This window comes from Physeter macrocephalus, chromosome 20, assembly GCF_002837175.3.
Source record: "Physeter macrocephalus isolate SW-GA chromosome 20, ASM283717v5, whole genome shotgun sequence".
Taxonomy (NCBI): domain Eukaryota; kingdom Metazoa; phylum Chordata; class Mammalia; order Artiodactyla; family Physeteridae; genus Physeter; species Physeter macrocephalus.
The window spans coordinates 29,795,996-29,820,760 of NC_041233.1; the positions used below are offsets into that span (position 1 = coordinate 29,795,996).

The window sequence follows — 24,765 nt, forward strand, 5'->3', positions numbered from 1 at the left end:
CCCCCCGCCCCGGTGGCCTCTCAAGACCAGTGCTCTCCTAGTCGTCCCATCTGTGTATCCTGCCCAGGTCTCAGCTCTGCTCCCCTGACCTTCAGAAGGATGGGGTGGGGTGTGAGGAGAGTGGGAGCGCCCCCGCAGAAATGCAGGACAGGCGCGGAGGTGGGAAGTCCAGGATGGGGACAGCAGGGCAGGTGGGCACAGGTGGGAGCCGAGGCCGCCTCAGACTGCGGATGGAGGGTGTGTGTCCTTTGGCTGAGGAACAAGGGCGGGGCCGGGGCTTCCAGGAAAGGGGCCCTTGCCTCCATCCTTATCCACCTCCATTCTCCCGTGCCCCTCCCCACCCCAGCACCCTCTTTCCCGTTCCTTGCCTGCCTCCCTGGAAACGCTGCCTGTGCATTGGAGTGACTGCGCCCCACCCCGTAACACCCCTCGGGCTGCACCTTTCCTGTGCGGCCTGCAGAGAGCAGCAGCGAGCCCACGAGGCCGGTGGTCCTTTGGGACCTGGTCACCAGCTGCAGCCACACAGGAAAGTGCCCAACCTCCAACCCCGAACCCCCCACTTCCCCCACCCTTCCTTCCTTCCCTGCACTTTCAATGCATGTGGCATTTTATTCTTTTTTTTTTTTTTTTTTTTTTTTTCTTCTTCTCCCGTTGAAGGTCTGTTCCTCTTTCCAGATGGGTCCCACCCAGGCGTATAACAGCCAATTCATGAACCAGCCCGGGCCTCGGGGGCCTGCCTCCATGGGGGGCAGCATGAACCCCGCAAGCATGGCGGCTGGCATGACGCCCTCGGGGATGAGCGGCCCTCCCATGGGCATGAACCAACCCCGGCCACCCGGCATCAGCCCCTTCGGCACACACGGGCAGCGGATGCCCCAGCAGACCTACCCGGGCCCCCGGCCCCAGTCCCTTCCCATTCAGAGCATAAAGAGGCCATACCCGGGAGAGGTGAGTGTGACAGCTGGCCGCCGGTGGGCAGGGTGGGAGGTGGGGAAGACACGGGTGCTGTGGGTAGTTCCTTGAAAAGGGCATGGATTGACCTTCAGGAAACCTGGACCAGAAGGCAGAATCTTAGGAGTCAGGTGCTCCTGAGTTTAAGGTCAACTCTGGCATTTCCCATACAGAAGACCTTGAGCAAGTCACGTCACCTCCTGGAGTCTCCGTTTTTTCTTTTGTAAAAGGCAGTGACGATCCAACCCACCTCCTGGGGCTGCCTGGGAATCTTGAGTGAGGGGCTGTACGTGAAGCGCCTGGCCCTGGGCTGGCATGGGCGGGCACTTAGCAAGCAGTAGCCGCTGTTAGGATTCTCTTCTGTCTTGGCATAGACGCTAGCTGGGCGACTTTGGGTAAGGAACTAAGCCTCCTTGGGTCCACATTCCTCGCACCCACATGAGGGCACCTCACACCCAAGAGCGAGAGATGAGACAAAACCCTGTAAAGATCTAAAGGCCGTGCACATCGGAGAAGTGACTGGAGGGCAGACAGCATGTTTCTTGGGGCTTTGTCGGGAGGAAGGCTGCCCGTTGGGGTGCCCAGCCACCTCAGCCGCGAGATCAGTGAAGATCGAAGGAAGCAAACCCACACCTCCTGTCCTCCAGGAACCAAGACTTCAGCAGGAAAGATAAGGTCTAAGCTGGAACTCACAAAGGAATGATGCACCTTGGGGTGTGTGGAACTCAGCGTGAGGTCAGGAGAAGGACTTCCTGGAGGGGGTGTCACAGGGCCTTCAGCGAGCACCCAGAAAACGGGTTGGCAGCAAATGGCCTATGTGGGTACCTGGGTAAGGATTTAGTTCACCTGCAGAAGACACAGAGACCCCAGAATCGTGGCCCCTGCACACGCTCCTCAAGAGGCCCACCTTGATTCCTCACCTGGACAGAGCCCTTCCCGAGCGTCACCCAGTGCTCTGCTGGCACACCTCTTCTCAGGTTGGCTCCACCCCATCTCAGAACTGTGCCTTCTGCTTGGGCTTCCAGTGCGTTTCGAGCCCAAAGACCCTGAGTTCCTTGAAGGTCTATGTGCTTCCCCTCAGCATATATCCTTACTTGGGCTAGAATGCAGCTTGGCCACTGATGGGGATGTCCTGGGTCCAAGAGGGGAGATGTCAGGGACGTCCTCAAACACCCAGGAGCCGGGGTCAGGCCCAGACCCCCTCCAGGTGGGCAGCAGCTCAGGGAGAAGCTGGAGAAGGATGGCAGCTCCCGAGGCCCTGGCTGTCCTTGGGGGTGGGGGGCCTCGACCCGTGGGCCTCACTCCCATGCACAGCCCCCACATGAGTTCTGGGCCCTCTCAGCCCCCTCTGTGCTCAGACTCCCGGCGTTCCCTCTGGCTGGGCTGGGAATGTATCTGTAGGCCCAACCTCAGCTGCTGGCACCCAAGGAGGCGATCACAGAAGAGGCAGCAGAATTTCCGGTCATTAGCCTGACGTCAGCCCTGTGCCTGTACCGGTGTTAGCTCCCCAGCTCTTACCTGTCATAGCAGGGCACACCAAAGGCTCTCAGTTATCTTTACTAAATCATCCTCAGTAGACTGCTGGTACTACCCAGCTACAAAATGCCCGACACTGGGCTGTGACACCGGTGGCCACAGACTGCACGTCCTGACCTCGTCTGAGAAGACTGGCCTCACCTCTCAGTACACACTCATAGAACCTCTAAGTTGTCGGAACCTGGGGGCGGGGGTGGGGGTCAGGTCACCTGGTCCCGCAGAGGGACTAGTGGACAGGCCCCAGCTCCCCTTCCTGTCCTGCAGTGATGTGATGGGAACCTCACCATCATACAGAGCAGCCGCCGTATCGCAACAGTGTGAGCTCCGCAGAGTTCTTCAGCGCTGATGCAAACTTCGCCCTCTTCTGCCGTTTACCCCCTGCCCTTCTTTCATGTGTTAAGCAAGTATTAATTGCCGGCCTGTTCTTTGCCAGACACTGAGACACAGCTGTCTCCTGGACCTCTGAGGCTAGAGGGCAAGAGAGACAGTTAATAGACAAGAAGTTTCACAGACGGGGAAGAAGCACTGACTGCAGGATGTAATGGCCTGGGGTACCCGGCGGGTCACCTGATTTTACAGACAGGGAGGCAACTAGAGAGTGGGAGCGGCTCTCCCAGGACAGCGATCCTGCGCCTCTCTGGAGCTGTTGCTTCCCCCAAGAGGGGCTGCCTTGTCCCTTCACCAGCCTGGTTCTCCTGACCTCTGCACCAGTAGCCCCAAAACTAAACATCGGTGTGTTCTGCTCAGTGTGGGGTACGGGGACAGTGCCTCCCAGATTCAGCCTCAGAACGCAAGGGCTGGGGATCACCTTTCTGGAAGTGCATCCTGTTGTCTGTCACATACCAAGCACTAGGGGAGACCCAAAGGGGGCTTCAGAATCAAGCACCCTCATGATGGCAAGAACAAGAGGCTCTGGAAGTACCCCCAAGCTCAAGGGGCATGGAGTTTTGAGAAAGACAGCTTCATGGGGAGGTGGCCCTCGAGCCAGACGGGCCGATGTAGTGTCCCTGGATGTCAGGGCAAGAGGGGCCCCCGGCATCATCTGGTTCAGCTGGTCTCCTTTGCAGGTGGGGTGGGCATTTTCTGGGTGAGTGGAAAACAGCAGGGGCAGTGGAGAGGAGGTGGGGCGCCCCAGCATCTGGTGGGCAGCTTGGCTTCGAGACACTGATGACCTTTCCCCGCTCCTTTCTCTGCCACCATAGCCCAACTATGGAAACCAGCAATACGGACCAAACAGCCAGTTCCCCACCCAGCCAGGCCAGTACCCCACCCCCAATCCCCCACGGCCGCTCACCTCTCCCAGCTACCCCGGGCAGCGGATGCCCAGCCAGCCGAGCACCGGGCAGTACCCGCCCCCCACAGTCAACATGGGGCAGTATTACAAGGTGAGTCCCACCACCCCACGGGCCCCCTCCCTCCTTACCACCTCACCTCCCCACCCCTGCCTGTGTCATCCTGACCCTGGCTGTCCCCTGGGTCACTGGGGGCAGGCGGAGATCTCTGGATGTGATCTCATGTGCTCAGAGCTGTGCGTGCAGCGGCCAAAATGACAGACTGACTTTTCTTGGTTCCTGTTCTCGTGGGGCTCAGATGACGGTTTTCCTTCTGCTTGCTATTTATAGTACGTACGAGATAATAACAATGAAGGAAATATATTTTTTTAAGTAAAAGCACCAACCCCGATATATTTAGGTTTGATTATAGGCTTTGTCCCCACACATGTGAGCATCAACCGTGTTGTATAGTTGTTATTACGGTTGTGATTTTGAATCTGTTTCTTTCACTTGAACACAGCGTGTTACTTATTGCTACCGTCCCCGTGGTTGTCACTTTTAATGGCTGCCTGACATTCTCCTGGGAACCGCACCACATTTTATCCTTTCTGTTGGACATTTGGGTTGTTTCTGAGTTTTCACTTTTGAAATAGTACTATAATGAATGTTTTCAGGCAGGTAGCTCTTTCCTTCTTTGGGATTATTATAAAGTACATTCTCAGGAGTGAGGAAGACTCTGGAAATATTTTACACTTATTTGCCAATGAATCACGCCAACTTACATGACTACCCACCCCTTGGCTTACAGGGGCTTACTATTTTTAGCCCGACTGCAGCACACTAGGTGTTGCTATTTTTATCAACTTGCTCAATTAGTAGCTATGGGCAGAGAGAGGCAGAACACTGACCATGGCAGTGGTGTGCTCTGCCCCCACCGACCACACTCCCCACCCCAGCACTGGGCAGGCCTCTTCAGCATCCCCTGTCCTCCTGGAAGGTTTTCATTTCAGGAGGGAGAGCGGGGTAGCTTTTCTGCCTTCCATTCACGGCATTGTTTATTCATCTTGCTTTACCAGCCAGAGCAGTTTAATGGACAAAATAACACCTTCTCTGGAAGCAGCTACAGCAGCTACAGCCAAGGGAACGTCAATAGGGTATGTTTCAGTTTCCATCTCGGGAATTATAACCCACATGCACTGTGTTAGAGGGGGCCTCACCGTTCCTGCCCCAGCCTTTCTGGACATTAGTAGGGTTGTCTGCTCCAGGGCCCAGAGGTGCTTGGAGGATCTGCATCTCAGATGGGTGGGCCAGGGATGAGTGTGGACCTGGCCAGTCCTGGGAAGAAAACAAGGTGGGGACTAAGAGAGGAAGGGAAGGGGCTCCTGGAGATGCTTCACGCCTGACTCCATCTGGGGACCCCAGTGGGGTAGGGTGGCGATGAAGGACATGGCCTGGAGTCATGATGTGGGCAGCAGGAGACCTGGGATTGTTCCTAGCATTCGTCTTCTCCCAGGATTATATTAGGCAAATTCCCCGTCACCCTGAGCCTGTGTCCTCATTGGTCAAATGGGTTGGGGACCCTACAATCCCCCTGGTGCCGTGACCCAAGTGAAGGGTGGGGAGAACCTTTCCAGGCCCACCTGTCTTCCCCTAGGGACAGAGGCCTGAGTGTGGCCAGAGTGGAGGAAGGGGTTTTCCTGGGGGGCTCTCCTCCCTCAGGGGAGCAAGGGCCATAGCCCTAGGACCCTAGGGTGGGTGGGGCACGTGTCCACAGCCATGCTCCCTCCTTATGCCTGTGAGCCCATAACCTATATGTGGTTTCTCTTTCCCTCTAGCCTCCCAGGCCGGTTCCTGTGGCAAATTACCCCCACTCACCTGTTCCAGGGAACCCCACACCCCCCATGACCCCCGGGAGCAGCATCCCCCCATACCTGTCCCCCAGCCAAGACGTTAAACCACCCTTCCCACCTGACATCAAGCCAAATATGAGCGCTCTGCCGCCACCCCCAGGTGAGTGCCCTGCTCTCTCCTTGCCTCCTCCCTCCCTCGTCAAGCCAGCTCCACCTGCCTCCACCTCCCCAACTCACAGTGTGCCAGGAGTCAGGGGGCTTGGAAGTCTGCCTGCCTGCCTCTGGGGGCTGGGCACGGGAAAGAGCGGGGGGTGTGAGAGCAGGCCTCCTTACCACCTGCCTGAGCGGCTGGAGGCTGGGAGGGAAAGCAACTCTCAGCAGTGGCAAAGGGCTGGGAGGAGAAGCCAGCCGGGGCTTCCAGAGCAGGGAGCAGGTGGAGACAGGAGGGCATGCAGAGCAGGGGGATGAGTGGGAAGTGGGGGGCAGGGATGGTCAGGATGGGGTCGGAGGGACCGGAAGAAGCCAGGGGCTGCCTGGTGTGCCCTTGAGCACGCAGCCCAGCTGCCGTGGCCCTGTAGACACACGTGCCCAGAGCATGCAGCCAAGGGTGCGTGTCGTGTGCCGCCGGGGCGAGGGCCGTGTGGCTCACCTGCTCCTCCCCTGCGCAGCCAACCACAATGACGAGCTGCGACTCACGTTCCCCGTGCGGGACGGCGTGGTGCTGGAGCCCTTCCGCCTGGAGCACAACCTGGCTGTCAGCAACCACGTCTTTCACCTGAGGCCCACAGTCCACCAGACGCTGATGTGGAGGTGAGCGTCAGGGCACAGCACAGCCCGAGCCGGGTGGAGGTGGCCCCGGTGTTGACATTCCTGGGCCCTGGCATCACCTGAGACACGTGGTAATAGCATCTGCTTGACATCATCACCTGTTGAGCATTGCTGACTGGGCCCTGCTGTGTGCAACGCCCTGGGGGTGTCAAAGCGAACCTGCAGGTGCCGGGAGACAGACAATTCTGCCTTGGCTTAGTGGCCTGAGGGTAGGGAGCAGCTGTCACTCACCCCAGTCCTGATGAGACAGTGGTCAAGAACAAATTCCCAGAGGAAAACGTGGCTAGCTCAGGCTGAGAAGGAGGATGTTCCAGCAGGGCCCCCGAGTTGGCCCCGAACGTGGCTCATGTGGTCAGAGCCAGGAATATAGAGAGAGGAGCGGGAACAGGGCCGGGTCCTTCCTGCAGATGGCGAGCAGCTGGCCACCGGGCGGGGCTGCTGCTCAAACAGTGGGCGCTGGAGTGAGGGGTCTGGAGGCCCCCTGCTGGGCCAGGCTCTGTGTTCTGAGCCTCCTATACCTGATCTCTTTTGATCTTATGAGTGGGCATTGCTTGCCCCATTGACAGTGAGGAAACTGAGGCCAGAGAAGTGATTAGCTTGGATGAGTCCTCGCAACTAGCAAGGGGCAGAGCTGGGACTCGGGCCCGGGTCTCTCAGACACCGGAACGCATTGGTGTCTCCACCCTCGGTTCCTCCTCCTCGGGCAGGACTCACACTGCCTCGCTGTCAGTGACCAAAGGCCTCAGCTGCCCAGCGAGCACCCTGAGGGCACGAGCTGTGTCTGAGCTGGGCACGTGCACACGCACCACTGTGCGCGCACAGCTGGCCCGTTGCCTTGAGCAGGCCAGAGGCAGCTGGGGTGGGCAGGAGGGCACGGGAGTGCACTCCGGCTAAAGGGTAGAGAGACCCCCATGCAGGGGCCCTGCTCACCCACTGCTCCTTAGCCGTGAGTACCGTCGCCTGCGAGACCTTCTGTGGCTCGGCCACTGGCCCTGCTGGGTTTGTGGGGACTCCTTCGGTGCCGTGTCCTTGGGGCCCACCGCAGGCGTAGGGGGGCGGGAACTGAACCAGGCAGCCCCTGGCCTGCGGTGCTGCTCCCACAGGAGCTCAGGGCATAATCAGCCTTCCAGCTGGCCTCGTTGAGTTAGCGTCTGTCCGTCTGTCTCTGTCCTGGGGGAACAGGAGGCGCACTTCCATGCAGGGGACCGAGGCAGATTGTGGCCAGAGCTGTGGGGCTGTGGTTCAACAGTATATGGGAGTCATGGGGGGAATTTGGGTTGTTGGGGTGGGTTTTGACGGGAGGCCTGGGCAGGGCGAACGTCCAGGGTGAGAGAGGAGGAGAGCTCGAGGCGGCTGGGGGAGCCTTCGTGGCTGAGGATGGGGTGCTGAGTGACTCGGTGGGGGGCTCTGGTGAGGGAGGGGTCATGGAGGCCATGGGCAGCCCCCTCGCAGAGCCGCCCTGAGCCTCGCCCCGCCCACAGGTCTGACCTGGAGCTGCAGTTCAAGTGCTACCACCACGAGGACCGGCAGATGAACACCAACTGGCCAGCCTCCGTGCAGGTCAGCGTGAACGCCACGCCCCTCACCATCGAGCGCGGCGACAACAAGACATCCCACAAGCCCCTGCACCTCAAGCACGTGTGCCAGCCGGGACGCAACACCATCCAGATCACTGTCACCGCCTGCTGCTGCGTGAGTGTGCGGGTGGGCCCGAGATCCTCAGCCTCCTCTGGGCCTCAGCTGCGTCATGGGTCTCCATCCCCCCTCCCCAGGAGTGATCTTTCAGGAGTACCCCAGAAATGTGCCACAGTCCCCCCTCAGGGCCGTGGGGTGAAATTCAAGCCGCCGTGCTCTGGTCCGAGGCCTGGCCTTTTCTCCTACCGCAGCCTCCATCTGGTCTACACCCTCACCTCCCTTTGCTCCTGGAGATCCTCCTCCCGGACACCATCCCCCGTGCCCACCACCTTCTTCCACTGAGGAAGTTCTGTGTGTCCCTCAAAGCTGCTCCGTTCGTGCCTCATTTGCAAGAAATTTTTATATTCTAATCACTTCTTCCCCTGAGAACCAACTCCACCAAGTCTGGAGTTAACGCCTTCCCTTTGTCACCCAACCATGCTGTCTCAGAACTCTGTATGTGTGTCCCCTGACCTGTGACTCACTGCTCTGGGATCACATGTGAGCCACACTCCTGTCCCCCAAGATCAGGGCCTGACACTCAGGGCTTGCCCGGGGATTTGCAGAGTACCTGCCCCGCTCTGCTGGCCTCCCTGGCGGAGAAGGAAGAGCCCTGATCCCGCCCTTATGAGGGTCGGGGCGCCACGACCACCCAGGGATAAGAGTCACAAGACTGGGGTTGCTGTCAGAGTGAGGAGCCTGCGGGGGCTTGTTGGGGGGTGCAGTACTGGAAGGCTTCCTGGAGGAGTGAAGACAGGACAACATCCTCTGTCAGGAAGGGTGGAGGAGGCATGATGGGGAACAGCAGGGCGAGGGGCAGGAGGGCCAAGGCTAGGAAGTGAGTTTGGCCTGGATCTTGATGCCTTGTGTCCCATAACCACATCCCAGGGGTATATCAGCAGTAGAGTCAGCCTTGTTGGCATAGACAGCAGCAGCTGCCCCCGGGTAGTGACCCCGGTCTGGGTCCCCAGCTCGCAGGTCCCAGGACACATCCTGGGCCTCAAGGGCTCTCTCCCGGGTCCCAGGGGACCCTCTCCTAACGGGGCATCACCATGGACGTGGGGCTCTTTCCTGCGCTTAGCCTCTGGGGTGAAGGGGGCGGCCTAGGCCTGCGGAGGCCCAGGTGGCAGGCATGGGGGCCATGCGTCAGGGACCGAGCCTCTGCTCTTTCTTGGCAGTCCCACCTCTTCGTGCTGCAGCTGGTCCACCGGCCCTCCGTGCGCTCCGTGCTGCAAGGCCTCCTCAAGAAGCGGCTCCTGCCTGCAGAGCACTGTATCACGAAAAGTGAGTAGGGGCTCGGGGGCTGGAACCAGACCCCAGTCCCACCACGTTCATTGTCCCCTGGGCCTGGCACCACTGGGCCCTGAGTGTTCCCTGGCACTAGCCCCTCCCCCTCCAATGCCCCTCCTCTGGGGCTGTGGGGATGATCAGATGAGCACACAGTACCGTGAGTGCGGCATGTGAGGCAGATTAAAACAAGACGCCGTGGTGCAGGTAGGCCAGGCAGGCTTCCTGGAGGAGGTGATCACCTGGAAGGATGGGAGGAACTGGAAGAAGGGGTTCTTCATCAGGAGAGAAGCACAGGGGTGGATTTCACCTCAACAGCCCAGGCCTAACTCGAGACGGGGGGACTTGGCTCTGACTCCCAGGTGCAGATGCTTGGGGGCCGGGGTGGGGGAGGGGGGTGCACCATGCAGGGAAGTACATCGCTGCTCCCCCCCTTCAAATGTGCTTCTTCATGTCCTGAGCCCTAGAATCCGGCCAGGCCATTTCCACACTTGGAGAATTAAGTGCAAAAGTGCCTGTGGGGCTCTCCCACTGACCCAGAAAGTCAGTGAAGTCCAGACTGGGTTTCTGCAGGTTTTGCCGAAAGTCCTGCCTTCCTAGTGAAGACAGGGCATGAACTGCAGAGACTGGGGGACTGATATAGACACCTCCAGGGGCACTTCACACATGTCACATGTAGAGTGTCATTCCAGAGTGCTGGGAGGCCCAGGGCCTCCGGCATGCTGAGCTCCCTTTTGCCCAGGCGGGGGTGCCCTGCACCTGTTCATGAGACCTCCCTGTGTTGGGGGGCGAGGAGGATCAGAGTGTGTATCAGCCACTTGAAGGAGTGGGGGGGGCGTGCAGGACAGCCCTGCCCTCCTTATCCACCCATGCCTCCGCCCCACAGTCAAGCGGAATTTCAGCAGCGTGGCTGCCTCATCAGGCAACACGACCCTCAATGGGGAAGATGGCGTGGAGCAGACAGCCATCAAGGTGTCTCTGAAGTGCCCCATCACATTCCGGCGCATCCAGCTGCCTGCCCGAGGCCACGATTGCAAGCACGTCCAGGTGAGCAGTCCCAGGGAGAGCGTCCTGGAGTCTGGCTGGGTTAACGAGGAGTAGGCGGGGGGGTGGGCAGCAGGGCCTGTCTCTAACCCCGCCGGCAGGATGCCATGGCCATCAGGAGCTGATTTCACTCACTCACTCCTGCCGTCATTTATCCTCTGAGCACCTTCTCTGTGTGCTCAGAGCTAGGTTCCCAGGGGGCTACAGAACTGGATTTAGACAGTCCCAGCCCTGGCAGATGTCAGATGCCAGCTGGAAATCCTACACATGCGGCCACTACGGCTGATAGGGAACCTGAAAGCAGGGACGCCTCTGCCTGGTTCACTGCTGTGTCCCGAGGCCCTGCCCTGAGCAGGGACTCAGGACGTGGCTGTGGGATGAGTGACTGTCACAGTTTGGGTGGCTAAATGCGGGCAGCCCAGGTGGGTGGGATTCACTGGGTGGGGGCTACCATGGGGCCAGGCCAGCCGCACCCTCGGCCCCACCCTCTCACAACTGGCCCCGAGGGCTTCATAGCGGGTCGGGAGCCTCCCAGCACCCCCTAACCCCCATCCCCGGGAAAACAGGGGCAGCAGAGGTCTGGTCGCTTTATTTGTCTGACGCACACGGATGAACTGGATGGGGTGTGTCCTCCACGCCTGGGCCGGGCCAGGGAGAGGGGCTGTCACGGGGCAGGATCGGTGAGAGGCGGCTGCAGGGCAACCAGGAAGGCTTCTCAGAGGCCATGGGTCATCTGGGGCACAGGGATGGTATGAGGAGGGCTGGGCACAGGTGTGCAGGGATTCCACGTGGCCCGAAAGCTGTAAGCACAGCGGAAAATCGGCAGGGTCATCACCCTTCTCAAGCCTGGGTCTCTCCATCACCTGTCTCCCTCCCTGGTGGGACATCCTCATGAGGGTCCCGGAGGCAGTGGCACTTGCATTTAAGAGGTTTCTGAGAGCCCTGGTCTCATCTTTCTTTGTCTCCCGGCCCCCCGCAGTGCTTTGACTTGGAGTCGTACCTGCAGCTGAATTGCGAGAGAGGGACCTGGAGGTGTCCTGTGTGCAAGTGAGTGATGCCTACCTCAGCATAAACTACGTCACCCGGCTCCAGGAGGAGCTGTGGCCCTGCTCTGTGGGGTCCAGCCACCTCCACCTGCCCTAAACACGGATGAGAGAACCCAAGCACAGCAGAGGGGCTCAGATCACGGGGGCTGTGCACAGTCCCTTTGTATCAAGCGGTCACAAGGCTGCCCTCTCCTGTCGGTGCCCCCAAGTAGTAACCAGTGGCAGAGGGCCCGGGTCTCTTGGACACAGGTGGGGAGGAGTGGGCTGTGGCCTCACCCACTAGGGTCCAGGAGCAAAGGCCAAGCCCCCTTTCTCCTTTTCCAGTAAAACCGCTCTGCTCGAGGGCCTGGAGGTAGATCAGTACATGTGGGGCATCCTGAATGCCATCCAACAGTAAGTGGACCTCCCCACACTAGGGCAGGGGGTGGGGGAGGAGGTGGGGGGGGTGGGATGCTGACCTGGGTTGCATGAGGTGAGTGTGTGATCACCCCTGATACCCTATCTCCCACTGGCCGGCAGACCATTTTCCCACATCCCTCACCTCTCTGCGAATTTAAGGGGTTCTGTACCTGGGGGCAAATGAAACTTTCCAGAAAGGACCAAGCTCAGCCAGAGCAGGAAGTTGACATGGCCGCGTCTCGGGTGGAGGCTTTGGGGCCGCTGCCCCATGCCCAGCCACTTGCTTTTCCTGGTCTCAGTCTCCCCATCTTTCAAAAATTATAAAAATCCGTCACACCTCTGTCCTGTGCAGAGTGTGGTGGGAATGGGGGCAGAGAGAGGCTGGACGAGGATATCGCAGTGTCTGTCCGAGCCGGAGGCCCTCGTGTCCAAAGCCTGGTACCCCAGAGCCTCAGCTCTGCCCCCTTGCTCCCCGCAGCTCCGAGTTTGAAGAGGTCACCATTGACCCCACATGCAGCTGGCGGCCAGTGCCCATCAAGTCGGACCTCCACATTAAGGATGACCCTGACGGCATCCCGTCCAAGCGGTTCAAGACCATGAGTCCCAGCCAGATGATCATGCCCAATGTCATGGAGATGATCGCAGCCCTGGGCCCCGGCCCGTCCCCCTATCCACTCCCGCCCCCTCCCGGGGGCACCAACTCCAACGACTACAGCAGCCAAGGTGGGTGATGGCCGACAAGGAGGGAGGGAGAAGCCCCAGCAGGGGCCCAGGATTTCTGGGGTGATGGTGGCAGGTGCAGGGAGGGTGTGGTGTGAAGAGGCAGAGGTAACGCACGCCCCCAAAAAGCAATACCACATCGCTGAAGTTGGGGGTACAGCGGCCCGTGCAGTGCCATCCCCGCCCCCCCCGTCCCCGTCCCTGTGGGTTGGCACCCAGCTGGGAAGGCATGAGTGAGGAGCTGCCCTGCGAGCCAGCCTCCCGCCTCTCGCACCCCCCCGCTGCCCAGCCTCCCTCCTGACTCCTGGATCTCCCTGGTCGGCATCTGCCAAGCTTAGGGGCTTCAGAGCCTGCTTTGCTGGGGGCACTAAGACCACACAACTCCTGGAGCTCCTGGCCCTCCCGTGTTTCCCTCTGACATCTACGTATTGTCCCTATCCCTGCAACTCTCCCACCCTTCCAGAGACGGGGTCCAGGGGCCTGGAGCCACCAGCCTTCGGCCACCAAGGTCACTGTCACTGCCCCCTTACTTCCTGCTGCCCAGAGCAAGCTGTACCGCACTGCCCTCAGTTTCCAGAAAGTACCCCCCCACCCCCCAAACACCGGGCATGGCGGCTCCCTGCAGAACCCCTACTCTTAGGTTCCTGGGGCTCCTGGATGATTAAAGGCCCAGAGAGGTTAGCCTACCTAGCCAGAGTCCCACAGCATGCTGAGCGCCCCAGCTTTCCAGTGTGCTGATCCTCTGAGCTCTTACCGCGGCCACGTGGTAGAGGAAGCAGCGGCTTGGGAGGCCAGACAGCTGGCTCTGGGGGTGTCATCTTGAATCTGGCACAGCTTTCTTTGTGGACTTGGCAGACTCCAACCTCCCCCTCTGGGCCTGGGTGGTCCCAGTGATGAAGGGCAGCCTCATGGGGGCTGTGGATGAGCAGGTCTGGGCGGCTTGCTCAGCAGATCCTGTGGAAAGTTCAGACTCAGGCCTCATTCCATGTTTCCCGCCTCAGGAGCCCGACCACCCTTTCCTGCCACTCTAGCCCTGCTCGTGGCTGTACACCAGCACACGCCCTGGGGTGCTAAGGCCCGCAGGAGAAGGCTGCGTCGCTGCCCCGCTGTACGGCCCTGAGGTCTACGGCTGCAGGAGCCGACTCTAGCCTCGCAGGAGGATGGGCCTTGGTTCTTCCTTTACACTCTTGAGTTCCCTGGGGTGGCCGTCTTCCCTCTGGGTCACATCCCTCCCCATCTTGTTCCCTCCCCAGGCAGCAGCTACCAGGGCCATGGCAATTTTGACTTCCCCCACGGGAACCCCGGCGGGACGTCCATGAACGACTTCATGCACGGGCCCCCCCAGCTCTCCCACCCCCCGGACATGCCCAACAACATGGCCGCCCTTGAGAAGCCCCTCAGTCACCCCATGCAGGAGACTGTGAGTACCTCTTCTTCGCTGCTGACCCTCCACCTCCGCCGTGCCCCCAGCCTCAGTGTGGGGCTGACGGGGACAGAGGGCTCCCCTGGACCTTTCTGATGTTTGCCTAGTTGCCTGCCAGGCAAGGGGGAGGACTGAGAGTTGAGTCTCGGGACCCAGGAGGGCGTGGGAGACCTGACTGAGGCTGGGTCATGGCCCCTCAGTGTCCTTGGATTTGGCCGTTTCACCCAGGGCATCAGATTCTCAGATGGGGGAAAGCTTCAAGCTCTTACCTGCACCCACATTGCATGCATATGCACACATGCAGATGCCTGCACACCCCGTACATACAGGCCCACAACCCCCCCATACACCTGGCACACATCCTATACACACACACACACACATGCACACACACACACAGCCCCATCCCCTTTCTCCCTGTCTTACACACAGTTATGCTGACTTACTGTAGCTTCATCCAGCCATCTAGAATTTAGTCCCAGACCCAGGCACTTCTTCCCCAGGGATCTGAATCTTCAGGGTATCACCTCCTCCTGCAAAAAGGAACATTAGGATTCCTACTTATCCCAAGAGTATTCACTTCTCGTCCTGTTTCACACGTTAACGCACACTGTATTGCTGAGAAAGCCCCTTCAGGTGAGGTGGCCCGTGCCGTCCAGAGGCCTTCCCTTCCTGTGGCACCGACAGCAGTGGTGGGAGGCCTGGCCGCCTCCCGAGTCCTTATCTAGGCAGCGATGGATGATTGCACTTGATCTAGCAGACGTTTTCTGAGCCTGGTCTCCCGGCTGTGCCTTGTACCAGGTGTAAGCAAGACAGACACAGGCCTCAAGCTAATGGAGCAAAAGTTCTGGCAGTGCCTGGATGGAGGAAGAACAGTTGGGGTTTTGAGGAAACCGAGGCCCAAGGGCTGAAGACTGAGGCCTCAGTCATGCTTTCTGTCCCTGGTCTCTCATCTTAGCAGGAGGGGCAGTCACTGAGGGCCTGGCAGTGGGTCCTGGGCCACAGCAGCCAGAGAGAAGGGTCCAGGGGTCTCGCCAATGCCTGGCAGTGGAGTTGGGCCTACACCCGAAGGTGCCTCTCCAAGCTCTCCCAGTCTCCATCATGTGGCCTGGAAGGAAGGGGCCTCTGGATTGTACTGTGTTCCCCACAGCTGACATGGTGTTGGGGAACATCCAGCACTGGGCCAGGGACTATCCTGTGCACCAGAGCCACCAGTTCTCAGCAGCAGTGACTATTAACCAGAAGGACTCTACATGAGGGGCACTACAGCAGCTTTCCTGCAGGAACCCAGAATGCCAAGTTGGGAACAGCTGCTCTCGCCAGCCTTCAGACATGTTTTCGCAAGTTACTTTCTGCCCCACGGGGCTTCCAGTTTCTGGGGGCGTCTCTCCTGGCCCCCTTCCCCAGCCCTGCTCCCCAGGACGTCAGCCTTCCATGTCCAGGAATCACCCAGATCACACCCCTGCTCCACATTGACTGGCACCTTCTGAGTCCTCACAGTCCCCAGCACTGGAAGATGGCAGCGGGGGGCGCTGTGTGCTTTCTGCATCCAACAAGGCGTTTTCCTGCCTTGTCAGCCCTGCCACCAGGGTCCTCGCAGAGGGACTTAAGCCCTTGAGTTGACTTCACAGCCCGCCCAGGAAGCTTTTCAGATATGCACCGTCCTTGTCCATTTCTGGGCTTTTGTTAGATGGGAACTGGACCCAGAGGTACAGCTGTGCAAGGTGGTGTGGTGCAGTCACAGGTCAACTACCCACCTGCCCAGCCAGAGCAGCCTGACCCGGCTGATCACGAGGCCAGGAAGGATTCCCAGGCGCACGGACTGGTGGGAGGGCTCCAAGCAGGTGCTGGCTCACCCAAGGCTCTCCCGTGCCAGGTGGGAGGTTGAAAGGTGTGTCAGCAGGTCCCAGAGAGCACTTGCCCCTCCAGGTTCTGAGATAATCCAGCAAGATGTCAGGGCCGAGGGCGTTACTTGTGTCAGCAGATCTGGGGACTGTCTGTCTGGGGCTGGGCCGCTCCGGGAGTGTGAAGCCCCTCCCTGCCCCCCACTTCCCAGAATGGTCACTATGGAGCATCACAGGCTGGCCTCGCCGACAGCTGTGAGGGCTGTGTCTCTCCCGCCCCTCCTGGTTCTTCTTTGTGTACATCCCACACGTGGTTCCCCCAGGGTCAGCAGCCTTCATGTCACATGGTCATCCCTCGTTCTCAAGGCCCGGGCTGGAGGGGCACTGCGCTGCAGAGGGCCACCTGGGCCGTGGGCAGGGGCCAGCCCACAGCAAGGCTTGGGGAGCAGCTTTTAGGAGAAACAGGAAGAGGAACTGGTGTCTGGAGAAGATCAGGGATGGTGTCACTGCCGTTTGCAAACCCACGAAAGAAGTGTCCGTGTTTCTGTGTGGCCCAGAAGACAGGGCTGGGAGGAGGGTACTGACCAAGGAGACATTTGGTCACCTGGCTGTCCATTCCAAGTGAGAGACCTGGCCAGTCAGTGAGCTCCCTTCACTCGCAGAGTGTGAGGGGGGCCCGGGGGCCGCTGGGGATGCCGGGGGTAGGGGCCTGGACTTAGACTTGGCCTTTCACTCCAAGACCTGAACTCTGAAGCTGCCTTCAGAGTTTGCTGCTTGAGGCAGCAAACAGACCAACAGGGGAAGTTTAAGTCTCACCCACTCGTGTCCCCTGCCCACCCATAGCCCCGACGGTTCAGCACACGCTCGGGGGCACAGGGAGGGTGGGCACCTAGGTTATCTATGAGAGAAGCACACCTGTTGCTGCCTAGGTGGGTGGCCAGCAGGAAGGTCTGGCAGGACTCAGAAGCCCAGGTCGCCTCCTTTACCTTGGGCACAGCTCCGTCCTACCCCGGGACAGCAGGCAGAGCTTACACCGAGGCCCCGCTGCCCCCGGAGCCGGCGTGCCTCGTGTCACCCCCAGGCCAGGGCCCGCGTGGAGGCGCAGACCCCCATGAGCTGCACGCCTGCCCCATGCTGTCGTCCGTGTCTGCTCCCCGCCGCCCCGGCTCGGGCCTGCACCACGCCGCCAGCAGCACTCCCACCCGCCTCCCCGCTCCCCAGAAACATGCCCATTTCGCTTCTCCATCCTGCCCTTGCTGTTGTTCATTGTGCTGGTGTCCGGGCTAGGGAGACAGAGGGGCTCCCAGGGGCCTGGGCCCCGATCTCAGTGTCTCTGCTAGTCTCAGAGCCCCTGGCCGCCTCCCTCCCTGCCCCACGTGGCTTCAGCCTCCCTGACTGGCGGTTTTGGGGGGAGGATTTTTTTGTTTGTTTGTTTGTTTCTCTGCAGAAAAAAAAAAAAGCATTCAGCTTTGTAGAGGGGTGGCTTTGTTTTGGGGGTTTTGTTATTTTCCTGGTTTTGTTTGGTTTTCATTTCTCCAGGCATCTCGTCGCTGTACCTCGTCACCTCACCTTTCTTTTTCCTGCTCTCTCCTCCTCCACAGATGCCACACGCTGGCAGTTCTGACCAGCCCCATCCCTCCATGCAACAAGGTTTGCACGTCCCACACCCCAGCAGCCAGTCAGGGCCTCCATTACATCACAGTGGGGCTCCTCCTCCTTCCCAGCCTCCCCGGCAACCGCCACAGGCCGCTCCCGGCAACCATCCACACAGTGACCTGACCTTTAACCCCTCCTCAGCCTTAGAGGGTCAGGCCGGAGCGCAGGGAGCGTCCGACATGCCGGAGCCTTCGCTGGATGTAAGTTGGGGTCACCACGTGTCTTGGCCTGGGGCCGGGACTGCCCGAGAGCAGGGGCGGGTGTTGAGGGCCCGAGGCCCGGGGTGGAGGAGGTACAGCTGTGAGGAGAGGGTGGGCGGGCGGAGGGTGGGCCCCGCCATCCTGCCTCCCCTGTGGCTCCAGGACCCGGGAACCCCACATTGGGCAAGCCTCAGTGAGGGTGCCACACCCCTTGCCCCACCCTGCTGGCCCCGCCCCCGTCCCCTTGGCCACAGTCCTGCCGCCCGGCCCTGCCCTACCTCCCCCAGGCCCTCACAGAGTCCCTCTGGGCCGGTCCTGGAGGCAGCACAGGAGGGCCCACCCCCCCTTCTTCCCACCTCCCATTCCCCCGACATCGGCTTGCCATCGCTGCATCTGCCTCTCTTTGGCCCAGGGCAGGGGAGGGGCTGGAGGGACAGGTCCCTCTGTCTGTCTCGCTGGTGTGTGTCTCCAGTTTCTAGTCTGTGTGTTGTCCATGCCCTGTGCTTTTGCTCACTCCATCGCTCACTCTGAGAGGCCCCCACGTGGGGTGAGATCGGCCTCGGGTCACACTGGGAGGCGGGGCCGGGGGGGCTCGTGTGACTGAGGCAGAAGCGGGCAGCTGAGATTCAGGGATCACCCCCCTTGAGAACTGAATGGTCTGGAAGGTAGGCAAGGGGGACACTGAATGATGGGTGCTGGGCAGCTGGGCAGGCTGCCAGCGAGGGACACCGCCCTTGCCCCTCCCACCCCTCGCCCCCAGGCTCTAGATTCCCAGAGAGGAGGCCTGCCCTCTCCTTGGTCGCTCCTGTCCTTCACGTCCCAGCCCCAGCAAGAGTCACCCTTGGCCCCAGCATGAGTCTCTGGTGAACGGGATTCACTCAGCTTTGGGGCCATCTTGGATTCTTGCCCGACTCTCCTCCCCAGACCAGGCCAGGGCAGGTGCTTTTAGATTGATGAGGGGCCCCTGTGTGACCGAAAGAGTCCAAGGACCTCACAGTAGAGGGTAGGGATGGTCTGTAGCCTCTTCCCGGAGTCTACAGGGAAGAGCAGTGCTGCCAGCTAGCCGTGGGCTCAGCAAGGAGCCGGGAGCTCTTGGGGGAGGTATGGGGTGCTGGGAGCCGCGGAGACCAGCCAGCCTTACATGCAAAGCCACATGGCTTCTCCTGGGAGGCATGAGTGACCCCCAGCCCCTTGTGGCAGAGTCTAAGGAACACTGTGCGTGAGGAGCCTTCCCAGCTGGTGGGCTCAGGGCTCCACTCTTCCAGACTTGAAATAAGCACGGGTGTGCCCCAGACTAAGCACGGTGGCCTGGATCCATCTGGGGACCACCGGCACTGTTAGTTTTCCCTGTTTGGACCAGGACCCCAGGAGACAGGTAGAGGGCAAGCGAACAGGCCTAAGGGTGCCCTGTTTCCTCGCGCTGGGCCAGCCCGGCCTTCGGCCGACACCTCATCTGAGCTTCTGTACTTCTTTTCCAGCTCCTTCCAGAACTCACAAACCCTGATGAGCTCCTCTCGTACCTGGATCCCCCCGACCTGCCGAGCAATAGTAATGATGACCTCCTGTCTCTCTTTGAGAACAACTGAAGCCCACCCCTCCGTCGGGGCCACCCTTCCCCACGCGGCCTCCTTCCCCATCTGCCCCCCACACTTTCCCGCCGGGAGCCCGTGCCCTCGGACCGCCCCTGCCGCGGCCTTCAGAGCCTAGGGGCGGGAGGGTGCACTGTGAAGGTGGTGCAGGTCTGGAGCCCACGCCCAGAGCAGGCCCCAAAGATGACCCTCGAGACAGGGCGCTGGCCCGGGGAGGGGGCACACACTGATGGCGGCTTCCAGATGACCCTCCGGTGCCCCCCAGGTTCTTCCAGTTTCTGAACTGTAACCCGGCCTCCCTGCTTCCTGGCCCAGAGCCACCTCCACGTGACTGTGAACCTGAGGGAGGGGCCCCATATCCCAGCGGCCCCAAGCCTTGGAGGGGCAGCAGTGGTCGGTGGCAGTGAGAACGGCCCGCCCACCACCACTGCCACCCACCACAGAAAAGCACAAACCTCTGGGAAAGAGAACTCTCAGGGGCCAAGGTTATCGCTTTGACCCCAGACCTCTAAGCCAGGTTACCCTGTAAACACTCTCAGAGAGCAGAGAAAAAAAGACAAAGAGTCTGTGTTTGGGAGAGGGTGAGCCATTCCTGCTTGGGGACCGGGTGGAAAAGGGAGTGAAGGCCTCCTCAGAGCCAGGATGGCTCCACAACCTCTGACTCAGGCCAGGGCCCAGCCTTGGGGGCGGGGGGGGGCAGAGAGAGAAAGAATCCAGCTGAAATTATTGTGCCCTTAATTGGGGAAGTGGGGAGCGCCGCCAGCCGGATTTGGAGTCCAACAGAAATGGCCAACTTACAACTTTGCTCCAAGCCACCCCCTGTTCTTAAACGACGGCATCTTAAAGCTGCGAAGTCATCTGGGGAAAAGGAACACTGGACTTGGACAGCAAGCAACCCGTTTCTCTCCATGCGTCCTGTTTTCTTCCTCTGCTCCCCCCTCGCCCGCCTCTCCAAGACTGTTACGTGGGACACCCACTTCCCTCTGTCCCAGTGCCCCTGTGTCTACCCAGACGGCAAGGTGAGTGGTGGAAAGGCAGGGGATGCAGGGGCTCAGCAGCAGGAACCCCGGGCATCCCTCTCTCTCCGGCTCCTCTGTCTGGCCTGTTCCTGTGCTCGAGGCTGCCCCCGGCTCCAGCCCAGTCTGTCGCCGCGTGTGCCAGGATGTGCCCTCGAGCGTCGCGTGGTGTTTCTGTGGCTGTCTCAGACCCCGCGCTTGGCTGCCAGCCTCTCCTTCACTCCATGTCCCTCTGGCCTCGAAAGCTCACCCCACACTCCTGCTCCAGCAGAAGCAGCCTCTGGTTTTCCCTCCACGCTTCGCTCCATCCGGCTAACGGCTTGCTCTCGGAGTCTCCCGGGTAGCTTCTTGTGAGTCCGTTTTGTTCCAGGCTCCCTTGTGCTCCCCGAGCCGCATGGCCGGTGATGCTGGGCCGTTGGGTCACTTGGGTCCCCTCTGTAGATTCGTCGCGCCCCTCCCCTGCTGCTGCCCGAGCCCCTCACCTGCTCGCCCGTCCACTGTCTGTGTTCTCAGTCTCCGTCTCCCTCTCTGTTGGGGGTTGGGGGAACACCCCCAGCACTCCTCTGGATGTGACCGGAACGTTGGCCCCAGCTGTTGACTTCCAGTCGCTGTACCAGACGGCCCGGCACAAGGTTTTCTGTAGGAAAGCTGCCATCGTCCCGTCCCCACCCCTTTTCCTTTGTCCTGTTGTCAGAGGTTTTTTCAAACAGCGTGGTGTTCCGTATACAAATCAATTATTTTAAGAATTGCTTTTGTAAATATCTTTGTGAATATTTTAGTATTGTCTTTGATAATATTCAACATTTTCATGACCTGGTTATAGCCTTTGCTGGTGTTTTTAAAATACCTTGACTCAACGACAAAGACCGAGTCCCTTTTTTAAGAAAAACAACAAACAAAAACAAAAAAGCAACCAGGGCCATTTGTACAGAAGAAGGGACTAAGGGCATGGGTGGCTGTACAGTGAGTTGGAAGACCGGGCCAGCCGCCGTTTGGAGCCATCCCCAGTTGGCTGGTGGGGACAAGACGATGCCAGGTAGCATGTGGCCGTCTCTGCCCAGTGGCCAGTAGCCCCAGCTGTGTCAGGCCATCTGGGAATGTTCTGCCCCAGACAGATTTACAGATGCCTTCCTTAGAAGTTCCCACTTCCTGCCGTGCAACTTTTTCTCAGAAAGGCCTGGGGTCCGTTCTGGTTGTTATTGGGGTGTCCCCCTCTGCTCACTGACCTATCCACAGCTTTCTAGCACAGAGGGTTGATCTGTTCCCCACAGCCCAGGCTCCAGGCACCTGCCTCAACCATCTCTGAGGAAGCCATGGGCTCGGCACCTGAGGCAGGTTTCCTGGGTCCCCTCCCAAGCGAGCCTCCACCAGCAAGTTCAGCAAAGAGCTTTCCAGAACCGTGGTGCCTGCAGCCCGCGCTCTGGGCGTGTACTCTTCCAGAGCGGTTTTGGAGCCAGGTCGGGGCGGGGAGGCATCAAGGCGTCCGGGGCTGTAGCGAGCCCCAGTTGGTGACACATTCAGGTGATGACAGCCTCCCCAGCAGGGGCGGTTCTGAACTCTGGGGAGATGCTTCCCTGATCCTTTCGGATGACTACTTGGAGCCATAAGTAACCTCAGCAAAAAACAATGCCTCAGCAAGCCACTTCTCCATGACAAGCATCCACCCAGCCCATAGGCATGTTTCTGTCTCCACTCCACAGAATGGACGGGGCGCTGGCGGGCAGGTGGGAAGGCCCAAGTACAAGCAATCACCCCCATCTTCTTGGTTTGAAGCTTTACCCATGTATCATGTTCCTGTAGCCATTTTTATTTTTTAAGAAACTTCTAATACTTTCTCCGTAACGGAAGCCCTGAACCCCCAGAGAGCTACACGTCTGCTCCCTCGGCCTGACCCATCCAGACAGGGCGACGTGGGCAGCAGCCGCTCAAGGGACGTGTGTACATATGTAAATGAGAAATAGAGACATGTTAACAGATGCATTCATTTCCCTCGGAATGTGTATTGTTTTTATTTTCCGGAACAAAACAAAACAAAAAAAGGCTTGGAACTCCATCTTCACGTGGAAAAACTAGATCCTGTCTGTTAGCGTCTGTGAGGTCTCTCTCCGCATCTGTCTCACTCATGTAATATACTCTGACTCTGTGTAGAAAGGAGTTTTTTTTGTTCCGTTTTGTTTTTATTCTACCTACATGTACTATTTAGCTTCAGTGTACTAGTCCTGCCACCTGTGTATTTTTAGGGTGCTATGGAAATAATGAAAAGAAACGGGGATTTCAGAAGAAAATTGTAACCAAATTCATACTTTGTATAATTTTTGATATCATGATCGCAGGTGATTTCACACATACACACACATGAACACACCCACCGTGCAGCCTGAAGTAACTTCCACTGCGACCGTCATCGTCTCTGTACATCTCTGTACAATGCAATCATTTCATACTTTAAACTGGTCAGAAAACTAATTGTGATTTCTAGTCTTGCAAAGCTGTATGTAGTTAGATGATGTGACAACCTCTAATATTTATCTAATAAATATGTATTCAGATGAAACCTGTATATTAGGTGTTCATGTGGTTCTTTTGTATTTAAAGATCAAATTATTTGACTATTGCTAGACATTTCTATACTCTGTTGTAACACTGAGGTATCTCATTTGCCCATGTTAATTTTTTTCTAAATAAATGGACGAAAACGAAGGTTCGGCCAATTAGCGATTTTGTGAATGTTAAGGAGCGGTTTGGGTGTTTTCTGGTTTTGCTTTTCAGCACCACCCCTGCTCGATCACCCTGCAAAACAAAACAAACAAAACAAAAACTATGCAGTCAGGTGCTTCTGGTGTTAAGATGGAGGAGCCCCTGACACAGGGGTCCCTGGAAGTGGCCCTGGAACCTGGCTCAGGCGAATGTTCAGAGCCCAGTGTCCTCGCCTCCTGGTGGACCCCGTCTCCAGCAGGCCCTGGTCCTGGGGAGGGGGCCCTGAACGTGCCAGGCCCTATATGGGGTGCTGGAGACTCAGACCCAGTGTGACTCAGGGAGGGTGTACAATGCTGGCCGGACTCAGATGGCGAGCCCTTGTGGATTCTCTGGGCTTAGAAACAGGTACCTTGTCAAATTAATACAGATGCTTTCCTGTTGGCCACATCTCTCTGGCCACCCCACTTCTCAACACCCCTGCCCCCCTCCCCTTGAAGGGGACCTTGGGTCTCCTCTTGCCCATGACTGCAATTTACATAGGTTACTTTGCTACAGCCCCTGCCCAGGCTCTGGTTCTAACTGTCCTTACAGCCTCAGGCACACAAACGACTGCCCTTCCTTGTCTCCTCCTGAACTTTGGGGAAGTGAATATGATTCTCAGGGCCCAGCAGCCAACCACCGTCCCCCTCTTTACTCAGCTCTGGCCTCGGGCCATAGGACAGAAGCAAATGTGGCTGTCTAGCCTTCCCTCCGCAAAGACTGGGTGAGGACAAGTCCAAAGAAGGAAGTGGGGTCTGGCAGGCACCCCCAAATATATCCCCTGGAATATGTTTGTGTGGCGGGGGGAGTGTGTGTCAGGAGCGAGTGAACGTCTGCATCTGAGCAGGTGTGTGTGCCGGGAGGAGCCTGGTGTCATCAGCCACGGGACGGCCCATGAAGAATAGGGGGCCTTCTCTGGGGTGGCCAGTTTCTCTTCCTGGGGGGAGATGGAAGGGGAGGGGAGAAGGAGGATTTACATTAAAAATGGAATCTCGTGGCCGCTGCCTTCTGCCGGCAAGAAGTGTTTTCTCCGAGAACAGGCACTCCTGGAAGAGGGGTGAGTAGTATCAATGACAGCCTCCCAAAGGGGCCCCCAGCTCCCCACTGCCTTGGAGCAATGCTTCCCTGTGGCCTCACTGAGTGGCCCATGAAATCAGTTTGGTGGGTTGTGACCAGCACTTTTAAAAGAAATAGATGAGAATAAAGTAGAAAACATCAAGAGCGCCCTACAAAGTAAGGGTGAGGATTGTATCGTGAAACTTTTGTTGCAGTTGTGTGTGTGTGTCTGCTGAATCATGATGTAAAATTAATTCTTACTTGTGGGTTGTGGTTAAAAACAAAAAGCTTGAATGCCATTGCCTTAAAGGCAGGAAGTGGGCAGGGGGTGGGGAGGGAGAGGCAGGGCCGTATCTCCCCTAAATTCACGATAAAACGCAAACCTTCCTGCTATTCTAGCTTCAGAACCTGAAGCCAGGGATACAGCTGAATACAGGCAAATGACCGCCTAGCAAGGCTGCTTGGAGACCCGCCCACCCCATCCCACTAACTCCTCCTGAGACCAGCTCCTTCCTCCTGTGGGCCTAGAATGAGAAAAGCCCGTGGGAAAAGCCCAGCAAGGGCCTGGCTCAAGGCGGCTTGGAGCTCAGCCTCCTGCCACTGACCCCTCCGCCCTCCACTGCCCTCCCTCCCTCC

At 58.7% G+C, this 24,765-nt stretch overlaps 1 protein-coding gene across 3 annotated transcripts in view; it reads left to right on the forward strand.

Annotated features, from left to right (window-relative positions):
* The window catches only part of ZMIZ1 (zinc finger MIZ-type containing 1), a 37,798-nt gene extending 14,761 nt beyond the window's left edge, over positions 1-23,037 (forward strand). The window contains exons 5-18 of one of the 3 annotated variants that reach the window (XM_055080931.1): positions 658-948; positions 3,690-3,872; positions 4,838-4,915; positions 5,597-5,771; positions 6,280-6,421; positions 7,921-8,131; positions 9,292-9,397; positions 10,287-10,447; positions 11,424-11,491; positions 11,815-11,883; positions 12,368-12,612; positions 13,863-14,029; positions 17,478-17,526; positions 19,211-23,037. In XM_055080931.1, the coding sequence (XP_054936906.1) occupies positions 658-948; positions 3,690-3,872; positions 4,838-4,915; positions 5,597-5,771; positions 6,280-6,421; positions 7,921-8,131; positions 9,292-9,397; positions 10,287-10,447; positions 11,424-11,491; positions 11,815-11,883; positions 12,368-12,612; positions 13,863-14,029; positions 17,478-17,526; positions 19,211-19,236 (1,971 nt within the window). In that variant the 3' untranslated portion in view covers positions 19,237-23,037. Of the gene's footprint in view, positions 1-657; positions 949-3,689; positions 3,873-4,399; positions 4,916-5,596; positions 5,772-6,279; positions 6,422-7,920; positions 8,132-9,291; positions 9,398-10,286; positions 10,448-11,423; positions 11,492-11,814; positions 11,884-12,367; positions 12,613-13,862; positions 14,030-17,477; positions 17,733-19,210 lie in introns of those variants that run through there. The other 2 variants (XM_055080930.1, XM_055080932.1) reach the window with 2 other exon arrangements.
* The last annotated feature ends 1,728 nt before the right edge of the window (positions 23,038-24,765 follow it).